The following is an 18,947-nucleotide window of genomic DNA, read 5'->3' on the forward strand; positions in this document are numbered from 1 at the left end:
TGAGTCTGCAGTTTGTCTGTGGAATCAGCTGATCTAGGATGGGCTCAGCTGGGCTCTGCTTCAGTCTGGGTGTTCAGCTCAGCTTGGTTCCTCCCTGTGAGTTGGACTCAGGCCTGTTCCTAGTTTGTTTATTACAGGGCTTCAGCTGAAGGGAAGTATATATCTGAAGTCTCTTCATCTTCAAGTTGGTTCACATTCCACTGGCCAAAGAAAATCACATAAACAAGCCCCAAAACTGAGGGGTGGAGGTGGGGGGTCAGGAGAATGCCCTTGGCTGTGGCTGTAGATATAAACATGAGCACATGGGATGAGCAATTGTGACTGCATACTCCACATACTGCAGGCACTGTTGGAGTGATGAATGAACTTGTTCAGCGGTTCTCCCACTGTGATCTGGAAACCTGCGGGGATCCTCAAGACCTTTTTATGGATCTGCAAAGTCAAAACAACACTCACAATAACAATGAGATATTATGTGACTGACTTATTTACTCTTGTTCTCTTACGAGTATTCAGTATCGTTTTCCAGAGTCTACAAAACATAGAATGTATATGCTGTGTTACTTTGTCACCACTGAGTAGGAATGAGAGAGTTCTGACTAACAGGCCTCCTTCAGCACCACCTTTGGGATACTGTGGTACCCTTAGGACAGTTTCTTCATGGTAGAAATCTAGGCTCCCTAATCTTTTCTGGGTAGAGGAAGTGCCACTTCTTTTCCCATGTTGCTAGGATGGAATAGGGTGGTTATTGTCTAATAGTTTGGTCTCTTGTGATGCTGATTTTCTAAGGACAGCAGGGTTGGGGGAATTTTTTTGGTCTATATCCATTGGTTGGTGCTCTGGATTGATACCTTCTTCCTTCTTCCTCAATTCCTTCCTCTTCCTCCTCTTTCTTTTTTTTCTTCTTTTTGGCAATAGGGATTTGAACTCTGTGTCTTGTCCTACTAGATAAACACTACCAATTAAGCCATGACTCCAAAGCATATTTTTTGTTTTAGTTATTCTTCAGATAGGTTCTTTTTTATTTAAATTTTATTATAAAGGTGATGTAAAGGGTTGAGAAGGTGGCTCAGTGGTAGAGCGCTTGCCTTACATGCATGAGGCCCTGGGTTCGATTCCTCAGCACCACATAAGCAAAAAGAAAAAAGCCGGAAGTGGCGCTGTGGCTCAAGTGTTAGAGCGCTAGCCTTGAGCTGAAGAGCTGAGGGACAGCACCCAGGCCCAGAGTTTGGGCCCCACGACCAGACCCAAAAAAAAAAAAAAAAAAAAAAAGGTGATGTACAGAGGAGTTACAATTATATAAATCAGGTAATAAAAACAGATAGGCTCTCGTACTTTTTTAATCCGATCTGGCCTTAATCCACAATCATCCTACTTCAAATGTACCTGGAATGTCAGGAGTGCTCCATTACACCCAGTCTATGGATTGGTAGCTTCTTTAACCCCAAAGTCAGGGATACTTGAGGGATAGGAAAACCCAGGGAACTTCACTATATTCTTCCTTGGTTCTGAGGCTTCTAGCTGATCTGCCATCTATTTTGTCAACATTCTATTTTCTAGTGTTTGCTTTATAAACAATATTCAGGAATTTAGTTGTATTCAACAGGAGGACTAAGGGAAAGTACAACTACTCTCTTTCCCAGAAGCAAAAAAAAAAAAAAAAAAAAGACTGAAAAGAAATCCTGAGACCAAACGTTTTGAGAACTCTTGGTCAAATTTAAGGGTTCTTAGGTTTGGAGGTTTTGTGAATATGTAAAACAAAATAGAAGAGCTTCAAAGGTAGTCTTGATAATGTTGCTTTCTACTCACTGGGCCACCTAAAAACACTAGAAGACAAGTAGTCATCTTCTAATTTAGTACCATAAATGAAGCATTTTACCACCCAAAGTAAGAAACCAAAAGACTTGAAAGAAGTCTTGGAACAAAGTAAAATCCTTTCAGAATGTACAAGTTTAGCATCCTAAGCACTTCAGGTATCATCTTGTTTATTCTTACGTCTCTCTGGTCCTGTGGACACTCAGCTCTGCATAGGCCTCAATGGAACGAGAAGAATATAGAACTCCTGCTTTCATGACTTTTTTAAAGAGCCACGGTGATTTTAAACTGGCACTGCCTAGCACATTGAAAATGCTGTTAAGTGCAGTGCTCCCCAGATTCATTTTGTAGAACTTAGAGAGACAGGTTTGTTTTGTTTGTTTATCATGCTAATTACCAGGGCTTGCTCAGAGCTTGACTCCATTCCAGCATTTTGCTGGTTAATTGGAGTTAGTCTTTCAGACTTTTATCTTTCTATGCTGATTTCCAACCACAGTCCTCCAGGTCTCTGCCTCCTGAGTAGCTAGAATTACAGATGTGAGCCACTGTCACCTGACCCAGGTGTTGGCTGTTTTGTTTTTGCTTTCACATTTGATCTGTAAAGTCAAATTGTTTGTTCTGTGTAGGTCATTGTCCTACGCATACTCAAGATCAAGAGAGATTGCCCAATATGGCGGTCCAGTAAGATCTGGGAGGAAGATTGTCATTGCAGATGTTTGTTGCTATTCTGGGGGAAAAATTTTATTATAAGTTGTTCTTACGTTCTCCCTCTTTTTCATGCAGAGGTTATTGTGCTAGCAGTATTTTTAGCAAATAATAAATAAAATTAAAATAAATATTGGGTGCCATCCAGATTGAATCAGTCTGTGCAGCTGCATTTCCTTAAACACCCAACAGTATTAGTCAGTCTCGACAATTCCTGAGCCAGAATTGATATTGACAAGGCAGAGCCCTTTGTTCCTCCATGGTTCTCCAAAGATCAGGAGAACATTTCTCTAGGACACAGCACCCAACCACTGGCTGCAGAAACACCCCTTGCGAAATGTAGGTGTTTTCAGGATAGGAAGGAATCATTTTAATCCCCCACAGTCTTGGCTTACTTCACTTGAACTCTCTCTAGACTCAATTATTTCCCGAAGGACCACCAAACCAAATGCTGATTTCATCCGAAATCCTCCAAGGACAAGCGTGTAGTAGTCAGTAGGGCATCCTTCTCTGGATAAAAATAAACGAGCTCTAGCTTTCTCCTGGGCCAGGAAGCAGGATTGCAGGAGACAGCAAATGTTCTCACGGTGGGTCTCATCAATCTCACAGAGCAGATGGATATGGCAATTAGTGCAAAAATAATTTTGCCAAGAATATTAACACTTCTAGAGTTTATCAAGAAGGAGTGAAGTTTCTACATTTTATATATATATATATATATATATATATATATATATATATACATATAGATAGATATTTCATAAAATATTTGCTGAGGAGTTTCAGAGTGTTAGATCTTTGGTCTTAGCCTCTTAGGCTGAATGGACTGGGTTCTGGTTCTTTATGCACATCAAGTGAAATGTTGAACCAAGAACAAAAGAGATTTCTGGTTAATATATGTTCAACCTTCTGAAAAATACTAAACTCATTATTCAGATCATTTTTTTTTACTTTGTTGTGACCTAAGCCACTGTTTGTTTAATTATATCTCCCTACCCCAACTCCCTTTGTTGGTAGTGGGCTTTGAACTCAGGATCTTGCCCTGGTTAGTCAGTTGCTCAGCTAGTTCAACCGTGCTCCAGTCCTTTTTTGCTTTTGTTATTTTTCAGATAGGTTTCATGTTGTTTTTGCTCAGGGCTAAACTCAGACTGTGATCTTCCTACCTAGTCTTCCCACATAGTTAGGAATTGCAAATGGAAACTACTATACTGGCTTGTTTTTGAGATAAGATCTTTTAACTTTTTTTTTTCCAGGTTAACCTTGAATGGTGATCTTTCTATCTTTCTCTTCTGAGTAGCTGGGGTTGCAGGCATGAACAGGTTAGAACATTGTTTTCATTCTTTACCTTTCCATAGCTAGACAGAGATTAACTAGGGAAGAAGCTGACAAACATTTTCTGTAAAGGGCCGAAGAGTAAATATTATAGGCCTGAAGGGCCATATGGCTTCTTTCATAAAATCACTTGTACTCTTCATCTGCAGGATAAAAACCGTCACTGTTATGAGGTATGCCACCAGAGAGGATCACATGGACACAGCCAGAAGCAAGTCTTTATTAGCTGACCAGGGTCTACACTGGGTCAGCAGGTCCCCAAGTGCAGTGCTGAGCCGTTTCTCAGGGCTCCTTTTATACAGAAAACCCACATCCTTGTTTGATCATCCAGGAATAAGTGAAAAGGGTTCGCCAGGGCTGGTGCAGACACAAGGGCCTTCTTTAGTGTCTCAAAAGCCTTTTGTTTTGCCTCAGTGCACTCCAGAGGTTGTGGTCCCCTATACTGTTATACAGGGGTTTGGCAATTGTAACGAACTCCAGAATCCACAAGCAGCCATAACCAAATGCCCCCAGAAATTCTCATACCTGGGCTGGGAAGGTGGCTCAGTGGTAGAGTGCTTGCCTTGCATGCCTGAGGCCCTGGGTTCAGTTCCTCAGCACCACATAAGCAAAAAGAAAAAAGCTGGAAGTGGTGCTATGGCTCAAGTGGTAGAGTTCTAGCCTTGAGCTGAAGAGCTGAAGGACAGCGCCCAGGCCCAGAGTTCAGGCCCCATGACCGGACCCCCAAAAAGAAATTCTCATACCTGCTTCTTGTTTTCTGGAGTAGGGATTCTGCAAAATAGCTGAGATGCAACTCTGGGAGAGGGTGCGCTTTCCTCCTTCCAGGTAATAACCCAGGTAGGTGACGGGGCATACAGTGGTTAGGGTTAGGGTTAGGGTTAGGGTTAGCATACAGCGCTGGGCCTTCTTTGCTGAAACTCAGTACCCAGGGCCTGAAGGGTTTCCAACAGTCCTTCAGTTGTCTTTCTGCATTCTTTTCTGTGTCAGAGGCAGCTATGAGGTCATCTACATATTGGACTAGAGTGCTTTCAGATATCTCTGGCAGAACTCCAATAACTCATCACTTAAGGCTTCATCAAACAAGGTTGGAGAGTTCTTAAACCCCTGAGGCAATCTGGTCCAGGTTGATTGGCCTGTGTATCCTCCCTCAGGGACAGTCCATTCAAAGGCAACGATGGGTTGAATGACAGGTGCCAGAAGCAGGGAGAAGGAGGCATTTTTCAGATCCAGTACTGTATAGATTCAGCAGAAGAAGGCTCAGGAGCGTATAAGGGTTCAGGACTGTAGGAAGTACAGTCTCAATCTGCCTGGGATCTGGGCTTCAAGACTGGTAGTAACAGGGTATTCCAAGAGAATACATGGGACATGTATTCCTGCTTCCCTCAATTGGTTTATGTGGACTGCAATTCCCTGTTTCGCCTCTAGGCTCATAGGGTACTACTGCCTCACTGATTGGGGTGGCAGAGCTCCATAACTGGACAACAATTGGAGGTTGGTGGGCAGCCAGGCCAGGTGAGTTGCTTTCTGCCCAAACTTGGGGAAACATTTGTTGCAACAGATGCAGATACTCTGAGGGCTGGAGAATATTGCGAAGAACTGGTTTGGGCTGTAGGGGATATTCCTCAGATAGTGGGCAGTTCACCAAAATTTTGATTGGGGACTGGCCTCTGCTTAGGGTTAACCGAGTCTCTGATTCCCCAAAGGAAATGGTAGCCCTCAGTTTCCGAAGGAGGTCTCTACCCATCAAAGGATATAGGAAGTTGAGTATAACAAGAAAGAAGTGAGTTATGCCACCTTGTCCCAGGTCTACCATCGGAGAAGTGGTCCATGGAAACAAAGCCATTCTTCCAAACAAAGCCGCTCCCTGAATGGCTGTCCTTGGGCTTCTTTAGTACAGTGTGGACTGCTCAACCAGTTTGCCCCCAACTTTTGCTGTCACCCTAGGCTCCTGGGGGCTCAGCAGGATATGGAGGCCCTGCCCTGTTATACCTCCTCAAGTTGGAAGACTGGCATCTCTCTTGCTTCCTTCTATTTAGACATTGATTTTTCCAGTGACCCTTTTGTTTGCAATAGGCACATTAGTCCTTGTCTTGCTTTCTTTTTCCTTGTTGGTATTTGTCTTTCCCTTTAAATCTCTCCCCATCGGTCTCCCAGAAGACTGCTATGACAACCTTAGCCAACTTCTTTTCTACCTATCCTCTTGATGAATCATGGTTATTGTAGACTTTCTGGGCAATTTCCAACAACTGAGACTTATTCACATCTTCAAACACTTCTAATTTCTGTAACTTTTCTAATATCTGAGGCTAACTGCATGACAAAAACAATATTTATTGTTCATTGGTTTTGGGGAACATCCAGGTCTATTGGAGTATAGACCCTGTAGCTTCCAGGAGGTGCTCCAGAAATCCAGCAGGCAATTCTTGGGATTCTTGAATCACCTTGCTCACCTTAGAGAGGTTTGTGGGTCTCCTGGCAGCTGCCTTCATCCTCCCCTACAGAATCTGACCAAAGTTATCCAGTTCCTCCTTACCTTGGTCAGTGCTGGGGTCCCAGGCAGGCATCTCTGAAGGGAAAACATGTCTCAAACAAGCATCCCTGTCTGGAAGAATTTTTTGTCCCGGTCCCCAAAGCAATCTTCCTGCTCTCTAGCTTGATCTAGTCTTGTTCCTCAGCTATGAAAAGAGTGGCCAGGTGCTTCTGTCAGTCATCCCACATGGGCTGATTTGTGTAAAAGAGTCTCAAGGAGACTCACAAGTGCCTGAGGTTTCTCAGTAAATGGGGGATTCTGAGTTTTCCAATTATAAAGACCACTGGTGGAGAATGGGACATATACCATAAAGGGATTGGTTTCTTGGGCATTAGAGCTCCCACAGGGAGTCTTCCTTCAAGTCATGGATAGAAGTGGCTTGGGCTTCCTCACATTCCCAGTACTCAGAGCCACTCCACATGTGGAAGGGGGAGAGAAAGGAGTCTCGAGGTGGATGAAACTTGGTCTTTCCCTGCTGAATCCCCAGCCCCTGCCCACCCAGTTCAGGACTGTTGGACTGCATAGGCTAAAGAAAGTTAAGCCTCCTCCTGGGTGGCACTTATGGTTTCTCCTTTTCAGTTGAACTAAGAGAGCACAGGTGCCCAAAGAAAGGGTACAAGCTTTCAATCAAGGTAGAGCGTTCTGCAATAAAAAACAAGGGATCAATATAGGGGACCTGATCAGGGTGGCCAGGGTTTCCAGTGGCCACTTGCCAGACTTCCCATACCATCTGGATGTCCCAGGTTTCCATATTTGCCATTCCACATTGAATGCTGGCCATTCAAGTTCACAGAGGGTCCAGAGTTTTCCTGAGGAGAAACGGATGCCATAATATGCTTCATTGTCAAATCCATCTCTAAAATGTTTGAGCATAAACTTGGGAGGGAGTAGGATAACTCGAATCTCCTCCCATTATTAAGAAAATTAACACAAATGAGACAAACTACCAATGGGAACAGTTGACAGAACAGACACTTGGCGGCCCCCACTCATACGCACACCAGGACTCGAGTCAGAATTACACACCAGGACTTAAATCAAAGTTACAGGGGGCTGGTGATGTCTCACTTGGTCTCTTGGGCATGGGTCTGCAGTCACATCTAGTGTCTCCTAAGTGTCCTACAGAAAGGGCACCCCAAACAGAACAGACTTACCTCGAGGTTCATAGAAACAGGCAACTTTCTACGATTGTCGTGAATAATTTGGGGGTGAGTCGGGATCAGTGGGACATCCAAGGGGCAGTGGCTAGACTTTCTAGAGCCCTGGAAGGTTCAAGTGTTACCTGCCCTGTGAGTCTGGCCCAGCGAGCCTCTTCTGTGCCCTGGCTGCTGGCCGAGACAACCCAAGGTCCAGGATCTAAATCTCTGGGCATCTCACTGGGGGCCTCCAAAAATGTAAGTTATGCCAACAGAGAGGACCACATAGACATAGAGTATAGCCAAAAGAAAGTGTATTAGCTGCCTGGTGACTACGCTGGGTCAGCGGGTCCCCAAGTGCAGTGCTGAGCCCTTTCTCAGGGGTGGAAAGTCACTAACAGTTCTTTCCTGCAGGTGCAAGCCAAGCAGGAAGTTACAGAAGCTAAACAAGGCTGTAAGCAAGTATAATCTGTTTCTATGACCCCATTTCTAGGGCACACAGAGCAAATATTTCCTGTAAATGCCAAACCTCAAGGAACTGGTCCTACTAGTGGAAGTGTAGTCCTATCTCCAAGATGGAGTCACATTTGTTACAGGGTGCCCTATCACATCACAAAGAAGAGAAAAAGTGAAGCGGTTGGCTATGTTCTCATGAAACTTTAACTATAAAATAAATGGCAGGACAGACTTGGCCCATGAACCACAGTTGGCTGATTCCTTATCTGGAACATTGGAATTATCATTCTGTCTCTTCTAATATAGAGAAATACATTCTCTTTCTAAAATTAGGGCATTTATTGGAAGCATCAAGCTTATAAATAAGCAATGTCTCTAACATCATTAAGTCAGTTTGAGATAGTTTCTAGGATCTTTTTCTCATAATATAGAAATGTGCAGAAGGTATGTTCTTCCTTTGAGTGATCTCCCAGCCCTCGCTGTCTTCTAACATTGCTTCATGCTTCTCCTTCCACGTGCCTCTCCTTCTCTTAGCTCTCTTCTTTTTTGCTTCTCATCTTATTCTTTCACATAACTCTCCTCCTATTGCTTTCTGTGTTTCAAGTTCATTTTGGTCAAATAGATTTTGTGGACTGGCCTGATGCCCTGGTCAGGATCTGAGAGTAAAGTTATGCACTGTGCTACAAAAACAGCAGAGAGCAGAGTCACGTGATAAAAGTATAGCTGCGTCTGGACTGGTAACAGGAAGATGTATCAACTTTGGCCAGTTACATAAATTCTCTGTGTCTCAGTTTTATCAAGAAAAATATCCCTTGCACAGATTAGTGCATTTGTAAGGCAAATGGCTTAGAATAGGGTCACGTTATAACAGGAATATAGCAAGGTTATCTGCTTTCATTATTTCTGTTCAGTGTTGTGCTGCACATTCTGGGAAATAAAAGAAAGAAAAGCATTTCGCTTGAAAAGAAAAAAATATAAAAAATGTTCTACTTGTAAGATGATATGATAGTGCAGATAATCTACTGGAATCTTAAAGAAAAAGGGTGGGGCGAGTGGGAAAGCTGGAGGTGTTGCTCAGGGGTTAGAGTCCTCAAAACCTCATCCAACCAAAAATAGGCCAACAGGATATCAACTAAATATATTATAACAAATACTGAAATCAAATCAGCAATAAAGAGCCTTCAAAAACAAAAAAGCCCATTACCCAACAGATTTACAGTTGAATTTCATAAGGCCTTTAAAAGAGAGCTAACCCCAATACTCTTCAGACTTTACCATGACATAGAAAGGAAGGGATCACTACCAAGCCTACTCTATGAAACCAAGATTACACTCATCCCCAAAATAGACAGGGACCCGACAAAAAAATGAAACTACAAACCCATCTTGTTGATGAACTGGATACAAAACTCCTCAACAAAATACAAACTGAATTCAACAACTAATTAAAACAACAACTAAAACACCATACACCACGATCAATGGGGTTTAATCTCAACCATGCAAGACTGGTTCAATATATGAAAAAACAATAAACACAGTACAACTTGTAAACAGAATCAAGGACAAGAACCACATGATTATCTTAATAGATAAAGAAAAATTCTTTACCAAAATCCAATGTCCTTTTATTTTAAAGATTCTGAAGAAACTAGGAATAGAAGGAACATTCCTCAATAAAACAAAGGTTATATTTAACAAACCAACAGCCAACATCATACTAAATGGTGAAAAATTGGAACCATTTCCTCTAAAATCAGGAACAAAACAAGGACATTCACTCTTTCCATTCCTGTTCAGTTTGGTACTAGAAAGCCTAGCCAGAGCAATAAGACAAGAGAAAGACATAAAAGTGATCCAAACAGGGAAGGAAGAAGTTAAATTATTTCTATTTTCAGATGACATAATTTTATATCTATAGGACCCTAAAGCCTCTATCCCAAACTTCTAGGCATGATAAATACATTTGGCAAAATCAATACACAATATATATAAAATCAATACACAGAAATCAGTAGTTTTCCTATATACCAACAGTGAATAGATGGAGAAGGAAATAAAGAGAACAATTCCATTACACACACACACACACACACACACACACACACATACGCAGACAGACAGACAGACACACACACACACACACACACACACACACACACACACACACACACACACACACACAAGGAAACCAAGGAAACCAAGACATTTAAAAAAATTGTTTGAGTTTGCTAAAATAAAAACATTTATACTTCAATGAAACTACTAAGAGAATGAAAATATAAACCATAAATGGAAGAAACATTTGTAAGTCACACACATGCACACACACACACATATATAAAGGACACTCAAAATCCAATAAAAATAAATGATCCAATAAAAATGGACAAAACACTAGATATGTCAAAAAGAAATATGAATTGCAAATCACCACATGAAAAATATAATCGATTAAAGAAATAGAATTCATGAAGAAGAGTGACATGAAACTCAGAAGGAGTTATCCTCAGATACTTATAAGAATATTTAAAACTGAACAGACTAACCCTATAAAGTGCTGGCAAGAAAGTAAGAGCAATAGGAATACATACACTGCTGGTGTCCTATAAAATAGGACAATGACTTAGAAAATGGTTGTCAGTTTTTTACAAACCCAACACTATGCCATTGATAGGCAATTATTTTACTCCTAAGAATTTACCCAAGAGAAATGAGAGCATATATCCAAAGGCTCATATATAAATATTCATATAATTTTTACTCATAATGGCCCCAAACTGGAAACAACCCAACTACTGATCAGCACTTTGTGGATAAATTGCACCATGTCCACACAAGGAAATGGGCAAGGGCAAAAGGAATGAACATGAGGACGACTATTAGAATAATTAGAGTATATTCAGCATGACTCTATTCAGAAAATTCTAGAATATGCAAATGAATCTACAATGACTGAAAGCAGCCCAGTGATTTATGGGGATGGTGACAGATGCGAATGAGAAAAGTAGGAACCATTGCAGAAGGGCACAGGGAAATTACATAGACATTCAAGTTCCCTGTTTAGTGTTTGTGTTTAGGCGGCCATATAGACTTTTGACATTCATATGCCACATATATCAAATTGTACTCTTTAAATAGGTACAGCTATTATATACCAATGATAAATCAGTAACGTTGGTAGTCTCCCCTAGCAAGTTGTTATAGGAGTTCATGCATCTCTATGCATCCAGATTACCTTTCACTTGGTGGTATTGTTTGTCCAATTTTTACATTAATTTGTTTTCTTTATATTTTATTTTATGGTACTGGATGTGAATGGCTTATTAGATTCTCTTCGTAATATGTTGTACATAGTACTTTTCAACAAGACTATCAGTTGAGGTATTTTAATGACTATCAGAGAAGGCTCTTCATATTTGTTTAACGATATCACCAAGAAGGTTGTCCATGGAACATTCCATTCTTTATATCTAACACCTCATTCATCTATTCCTTCATCATTCATTCATTCATCACTAATATATTTCTGTACAGAATTTGAGTAAAACAAGTATGTGATAGTGGATTTACTTGAGCATAGATGGCTGATTATAATTAGTTTAAGAATTACATGAAGAAGTATAAGTACTGGAAACAATGGAGAATTGTATCTCTTTAACATTGTTTTATTCTGCAAAGCTAAGCAGGATAATTTTTTTTCGGGATTATTTTGACACATTATGATACTGAGTGGTTTGATTTTATTTGATTATCTTTTTTTAAAAAAAATAGGATAAATGCCAGATGCCTCTGTGAACTTCAGTATTTATAGCACAGAATTGTTAATTAAATGTATATATTCATTTGAAAAACAAGCTTAACAGAAATAAACTTAACAGACTATTAATTGGCATGTGAATTCATATAATGTAGTTTGAAATATAGGAATTATCAAATGCAGTCAACTTTTTCTTATGTGATTTCCATTTCTTGGAACATAAATTCTTGTTTAGAGATTTTGTTTTGTTTTGTTTTCTCCTCAGGCAAAGATTTGGGTCCTTTTCCATTTGGACTGGCTAGGCATGTTGCAAAAATCCTCCCTCACTATGATTTGCAAGTCTACAGTAGTAGAGCCAAGACTTCATCTTCTCATTCTCACCTGTTTCTATTTATTTGTTATAGGATGTCAAAGGAAAATGAAAAGTAACACCTCAAAATACCACCTTGAAAAAGAAAATGCCAATGAATTCTTTCCTGCACCTGAAGCTTTTAATTCTTTAATCCACCATGGAATGTTGCTTAATTACATATTTTATTATGCATAACTGGAAATTATGTACTTTACTTTCAACAATGATATGAAAGCACGTATTGTTTATAAATAAAGAAAGACTGGTTTGTTTCTATTTTTTATGTTACAAATATTTGCGGTATTCTCACAGGTTCTCTTTCTAAAACTTGGCTTTTTGAAAATTCTCAAAGGGCGCTGAAAAAAAACTTCAAGTTTTGATGTAAATTAGAAAATCATTACTTTGCAAAAATTAAGATGTCATCACATTATTATGGGCAAAAACATTGAACCATTGGGATTTTTATAGATCCTTTATTTTAATGTTAATGAGTTTTTCAAGTATGAATACAAAAATATTAATTAATACTTTAAGCTAGATATTACACTTGTTGAGCTGGGTGATGAACCCACAGAAGGCATTTCTTCTACTTTTTGTGTGCATTTGAAAAGTTCATCATAAATTTGTGTGCTAGGATCATACTTAGTATGTATAGACATTATAACAGGATAGCAAAATTTTAGGATGAGTATTTCATGGTGGAACATTTCTTGCACTTGATTTGGGTTGTCAACATTTTTGTATTAGCAAAATATATGCTGTGTATTTCTGAAAACTCTGAGTTGCAAGCAGTTCTTTCTGAATTTGCGAAAGCTCTTATTAAGGAGAAAACAGGAACATAAATTTGAAGATAGAAAACTTGGGCTTAAGAATTATATGACTACTTGACAGCAGAAAAAGTCAGTTCACCCATTTGCCTTTTTATTTCCTTTATTTTTTTCTTTTAGTCACAGTTTATTTATTTCTTTGTTTTTGAAGTGAGAATTTTAGCGCCCATCTGAAGTACCTCATAGTGAAATGGACAGCTTTAAAGAAGATTATGTTAGGGCCTTCTAACATGAAGCATCCAATGACTATTATTGTTATTATTTTAAACACATCTGAGTGCAATGCCAGTCAAGAAGCCTGATAAGGCAGGACATCTTTGTACTTGATCTGATGTGACAATGACTTGGAAATTAGAACTGGTAACAGGTGCAGTGGTGAAACCTGTTCCTACATCAAGGTATGGCTCAACAGGTTTACACCCTGGAAAAACATTCATTTGTATCACACTACTACAGACGCAATGCCTTCTTTCATGGGTGTACTTAAATACTGGAACTTTAATTCTCCCATAGCAAGTAATATTGGTGCTTTTCAGAGAGAGAGTGAAGCCAGAGCAGCCAATGGACATCTTTTTTTGGCAAGGTGTTAGCAGCATGAATGAATGATTCTGTCCCTGTCCTGAAACCTATTGAAATAGATTTTGGATCCGGCAAAAGTAAAGAATACCAATCATCATTTAACTTAGTGCAGATTATGTCACTCTCGAGTTTCCCTGAAAATGTTTTCTTTGCAAGGAAACAAATATACAGTTCTACTGCTTTCCTTCGTCAGAGAGAACAGAGCCTATGTCAAATGTTTTTGGTCACAGGAGGTCTATTTGTAAGCTGGAAATAGCTGGTGGAAAAAGGAATTAAATGCACAATGCCAATGCAATGAATTGATTTTGGAAATGCTTTTCGTAAAAACCTTTAAGTTGTTGTACAAAGGGGTTTCAATTCAACATGTCCATAGTGCTTTTTAAAATCAAATTAAACTGGGAGATGTGAAGGGTAATCAGCTTAAGGAAGGCTTAAAAATGTTGTTCATCTTTTAAACATTAATTCCAAACTGTTTTATTTAGCATATGGTGTTGTTAAACAGGTATAGTATTCTAGACATATCTTCTACCACATTTCCTTAATAAGGGTACTTTTTATTTTATTAAAATGTGCATATTGGTGTTGTAGTTCGGCTGTTGTCAAAAGGCATGCATGAATCCATAATACACCCTTGTCAAATCTAAAATATTTACTTGTAACGGAGAGGTCAGTATCTGTATTTTCTCATATTTTATGATATTTTGGCCCTCTTGGCATTCATACTGTCATGCAAATTTCTGGGTGGTTTGAACACAATACTCCTATTTCTATTAGCTATATTACAGGCATGCACTTAATTGCACTTTTTGAAAATATCACCAGGCAGTTCAGAATATATCATTTATTGAAAATATTGTGACAATCAAGGACCTTCATATCAGCCAAATATGAACAATAGGGAATAAGGGGAATTTAATAATGGAATGTGTGGAATACTCATTGTAAATCAATCTTGAAGCACTTAATGGTTTTTCTATTCACTCTATGTATTTTAGATAAGCACAGTTGGGTATAGATATGACTACTTTGGGGGAAAGAATTCTTAAGCTCAGGACTCCTTAGTTCTAAATGCTAATCAATACACATTTTCTACATGGTATGTACAGATCAGTTACCACATGCCACACAACTAGGGCACACATATTTAGTTACCTTGGTTCTCAAAGGTTATGTGTCAACTCTGCACATTATGTGGCAAGAAGATACTATCAACATTATTTTTTGCACAATGTGCAAGTATTATATGGCCACAGAGTGTAATACAAATTAGTGGCAAAGTGCTGAGTGAAAAAATCTGTGACAGATTCAGATGTACAAGGTCGAATATTACCTGTAAACTACCTGACTCTGCTAAGGTCTTAAGAGCTCGAAACACTATGTCATGCCCAGCTTTTAAATGTCTCTAAAATACTTGGACACAATGAAGCCTGTTGGAGGAATTTTACCATGGTCACAGGAACCAAAGGAAGGCTGGCATGGGAGGCAATGCCATGGGGTAGGATACAGAAGAGCATCTGGGCAAGTCTTTCACAATGAACCATCTTCCCTGAAAACAATTTTGCTCACTCCAGTGAGACCAACGTTGTTTACTAACATACTTCCTACTAAATTGGTAAAACCACGCTGACCTTTAAAAGCTAAAAGATGTGAGAATCTTACTTGCAAAATTATGATTTCCAACACACACTCACCATTTCATTGAAAATGTCACTTCCAAACCAATTTCTCCTCCCCCAAATGATTAAACTTCGTATGTATTTGACACCTTACGTTCAGTGCTGAGCTGGTGAAAAAGGTAAAGAGAGAGACATCAATTCTATTTGATGTTGTCTCCAGTCTTTTAAATTTGAGGAAATAGCTTTTTAAGCAAATGGCATATTTCTATTTTACTACTTAAAATCTGGTTTACTTGATTCAAATTCCTCTGGCTCAAACGATTACTTTTCTGAATTCAGCAAAACCAGGAAGTTTACAGTTGTTTCCTCACTTAATGAATTAGAAACTAGTTTACAACGAATAGCAGCCTTCAGCCTACAGCTCTGCTGTACTTCAAATGTAAATAGAATTGCTGGACATTGGTGGCTCATGCTTGTAATCCTACCCACTCAGGAAGCTGAGATTTGAAGAGCTCATTTCAAAGCCAGCCTGGGCAGGAAAGTCCATGAAACTCTTATCTGCAACTAGCTGGAATTGAAGCTGTGGCTCAAGTAGTAGAGCACCAGCCATGAGGAAAAAAGGACAGCACACAAGCAGGCCCTGAGTTCTAAGCACCCCCCACCCTCCGGGGGGGTGGGGGGAGGAGTGTAAAAAGAAAACAGAATTTTAAAGCTTTATTGGGTGTTTTCAATGATTCCATTTTAGCTGATATAAAAGTTCAACACCAAAGCATCTCAGGTATTTTGATGCTTCCCATTAAGCTCACTGAGGCTAAGGAAATGGGTAGCAGAGGAGGCAGGCTGCAGAATGCTGAATACCCACACCAACAGCTAAGGAACCTTAAAAAGAAAAGGATGAGACAGATATGTTTAAAAGAAAAAAAATCCAGCCCACTCAAAACCCTAGCACTGGCTTCAATCCTTTTTGTGACTATTAGCACAGCTTATTTTATATCCTGGCTAAATGTACGGAGGTTTCATATGAATCTTGAAGATGGTGTTTAAATCCCAGGCATGTTCTTCTTATTTTCTTTATGTAGTTATGACATATGCAGTCAAATGAGCTCAGGATTAGGAACTTTCTTCACTTATAACTTGTAATAAAAAATACAATACTTAGTAAGGAGGTTCTTACACAGAAAGTCCATTTTTCCTCTACATATTTTATGTTACTATTAATGGCCTTTAAAAATACACCTCAGCTTAAGGAAAAGTATTGCTTAATTGAAGGATTGTATAGTAAAAGCAGGTGAATTCCTTTTAAGAGCGTGACTGTCAGAAAAGATACTTGTTAGTCTTCTGACTGTCCTATCTCTGTTCATTAAGCAAAATGTCAACCAAAAACAGATTATCATCTTCATTGTGAATTTTCATGCCTATTTAAAAATGAGTGCGTTGTCTGTATTTAAATTTACAGATTTCAAGTGACTTTTCAAGTTGCTCTTTTTAAAAATCAACAAACTTATCATCAAGAAAACATTAACATGGACCTAACTGAGAGGGCCATTGTGGACTCTTTGTTAAAGTTACTTCACATAAGCAGACAAACCCTGCCATGTCATACCATACAAACAGTTTTAATTGTGTAGTTACAGTCAATAACCACTCCTAATCAGAACATTTCTGCATAAAGAAAATTGTGATACACTTATAAAAACAGCCAGCTGTAACAAAATAGCTGGTGTTTTCATAGCCATGAAACTCATTAAAAAAAAAAAAAGAAATACACCTTTATACAGAAATTTTATACAGATGTAGGTTTAAAATTGATTGTAAACCAAAGGAAGACACATTGCAAACATCAATTATTTTCACATTAATTGCATAATTTTCTAAGGTGATCTATTAGTTTTATTTACCTAAGCTTATTTGCATGATAGTAAAAATTGCATACAACAGTAAGAGTGAAGCTTATAGTATGAATTGCTTGGATAACATAGAGCACTTCTTATAGGCAACTGTGTAAAGCACATTTTCTCTATTTAAAACTTTTAAGACACTTTGTTTTACTGCCCATCAAAATACATTTATAAATAGAAAAGAATCAGTAATGGTAACAAGAGAAGCAATATTACATTTAACGGAAACTTCCAAAAAATTAATTACAACAAGATGCGGCAGGGTCTACAAATAAATAATGAGGACTAAATTGTGTTTCACATTTTCTTTTCCTTTTTTTGTTGTTTTCTTTAAAAAAAAATCATGTAACAATGAGAATGAAAAAAAATTACAGTGAACTTTTATTTCCAAAATAAAAACAAATTTGAATTACGGCAGTGCCATTATAGTACAAGGCATTTGTTGGCATATGTCATCTTTAAACTGCATTCACAGTCTATAGTTCTTTTGTAACATACAATAGAGTAACAAACTCTTTTTTTTCTTTATTTTTTAAAATAAGGGGCGATTTTCCAAAGATCAGTGTGGAGTGTTACAGAAATAGTTAAAGAAAAGGAAATCATAATCACAGAAATTATAATGCTTGTTTGAGGCTCCAGAATAATAATAACTTAAAAAAAAAACCCTCTCTGGTATCATGCTTACTGGGAACACATCTGGGTGCATCCCTTGAACAAAAATTTTTAATATCAAACAGTCCGCAAATGCTTCACCCGGGCTGCCCAGCAGTGTTACAACAAAGGCGTTTAAACATAGTGCAGTCCTTACTTTCCTTCCCAACTTTCCTGTTTGTGCAAGTTTCTGAAGATTGAAGGTTGGCCAAACAATGAACAACAAAGGTTTTCTGAGCGAACACAAGATGGACTTTTCACGTTGTTAGTAAACACCGGTGGCACTGTTGAATGAAAATAATACTTTGCTCTCAGTCTTTCAGATCGGCATTGATGTCTGTGTTCCCTTCCACTGATAGCTCCTCTTCTAGTTTCACGGAAAACAGGGTGTTGGCATTTTTATCTTGGACACTCTCTTCCAAATCCTTGAGCAACTCCTCCTCTTTATATTCGGCCACGTCTACCTCTAAGCCAGAATTGTCCTTCAGTTTGCCGTGGTGCTTGAGATAATAGCGCTGGTTCTGAAAGAACTTGATGATGGTGTACTTGGGGAGGTCAAGTTGGGCTGATAGAGTCTGGATGGCCTCTTCATCCGGGTACAGACCCACGTCTTGTATGAAACTCTGGAGGATTCCCAGGGCCTCCACTGAAATTTTGGTTCGTGGCCGGGTCTTCTGCCGGTTCTCCTCATCTGACTCAGCAGGTGAGGCCACGGTGGGCTGCCGTGGAGGGAGCCGGGGGCCAGCCTGTGGCTGTGGTTGTGGCTGTGGAGGTGGTGGTGCTTGTTGTTGCTGCTGCTGCTGCTGCTGTTGCTGCTGCTGCTGCTGCAAGGAAACAAGCAGACAGTCAGAGCACACAAAGCCTTCTAGAATCAGAAATGGGGAGGGGAGGTGCTGCGAATTCCACAGACAAGGACAAAGATGCACAGCCCAGGTCAGTAGCCAAGAGCATTGGGGGGTTAAAAACAAACTATCAAAATGATAGGAACTAGGACGACAGGAGTTAGTGAGGCTCTGGGGGGCTACTGTGCACTTATCAGAAGATCGGAAGATCGGCAGAGGAGGAGGAAGCCCAGGGCTCTGAAAATGGGGGCCATTAACATCTCCAAAAGGATAAGCATTGAAGGTGAAGACAGAAAAGCAATTTAGGATGTCAACAACGAATGAAGACTGGAAAGGAAGATTGAGAAACAAGGTTGTTAAAGACGATTTAGAAAGGTGAGCTAAGAAGTTATTGGGAAAAGAAAAGTGTTTAGCCCCTTTACACTGCCTGGCTAAATAAAACATGGAG

General features: G+C 39.3%; 1 protein-coding gene across 6 annotated transcripts in view; it reads right to left on the reverse strand.

Moving 5' to 3' along the window:
• Window positions 1-16,705: 16,705 nt before the first annotated feature.
• The window catches only part of Satb1 (SATB homeobox 1), a 102,622-nt gene continuing 100,380 nt past the window's right edge, over window positions 16,706-18,947 (reverse strand). For 4 of the 6 annotated variants that reach the window (XM_042679932.1, XM_042679933.1, XM_042679931.1 and 1 more), the window contains one exon: window positions 16,706-18,481. In XM_042679932.1, coding sequence (XP_042535866.1) covers window positions 17,969-18,481 — 513 coding nt within the window. In that variant the 3' untranslated portion in view covers window positions 16,706-17,968. The remainder of the gene's footprint in view (window positions 18,482-18,947) is intronic. The other 2 variants (XM_042679934.1, XM_042679936.1) reach the window with 1 other exon arrangement.

Source organism: Dipodomys spectabilis, unplaced genomic scaffold, assembly GCF_019054845.1.
Source record: "Dipodomys spectabilis isolate Male_0828 unplaced genomic scaffold, ASM1905484v1 ptg000054l, whole genome shotgun sequence".
NCBI classification, from domain to species: domain Eukaryota; kingdom Metazoa; phylum Chordata; class Mammalia; order Rodentia; family Heteromyidae; genus Dipodomys; species Dipodomys spectabilis.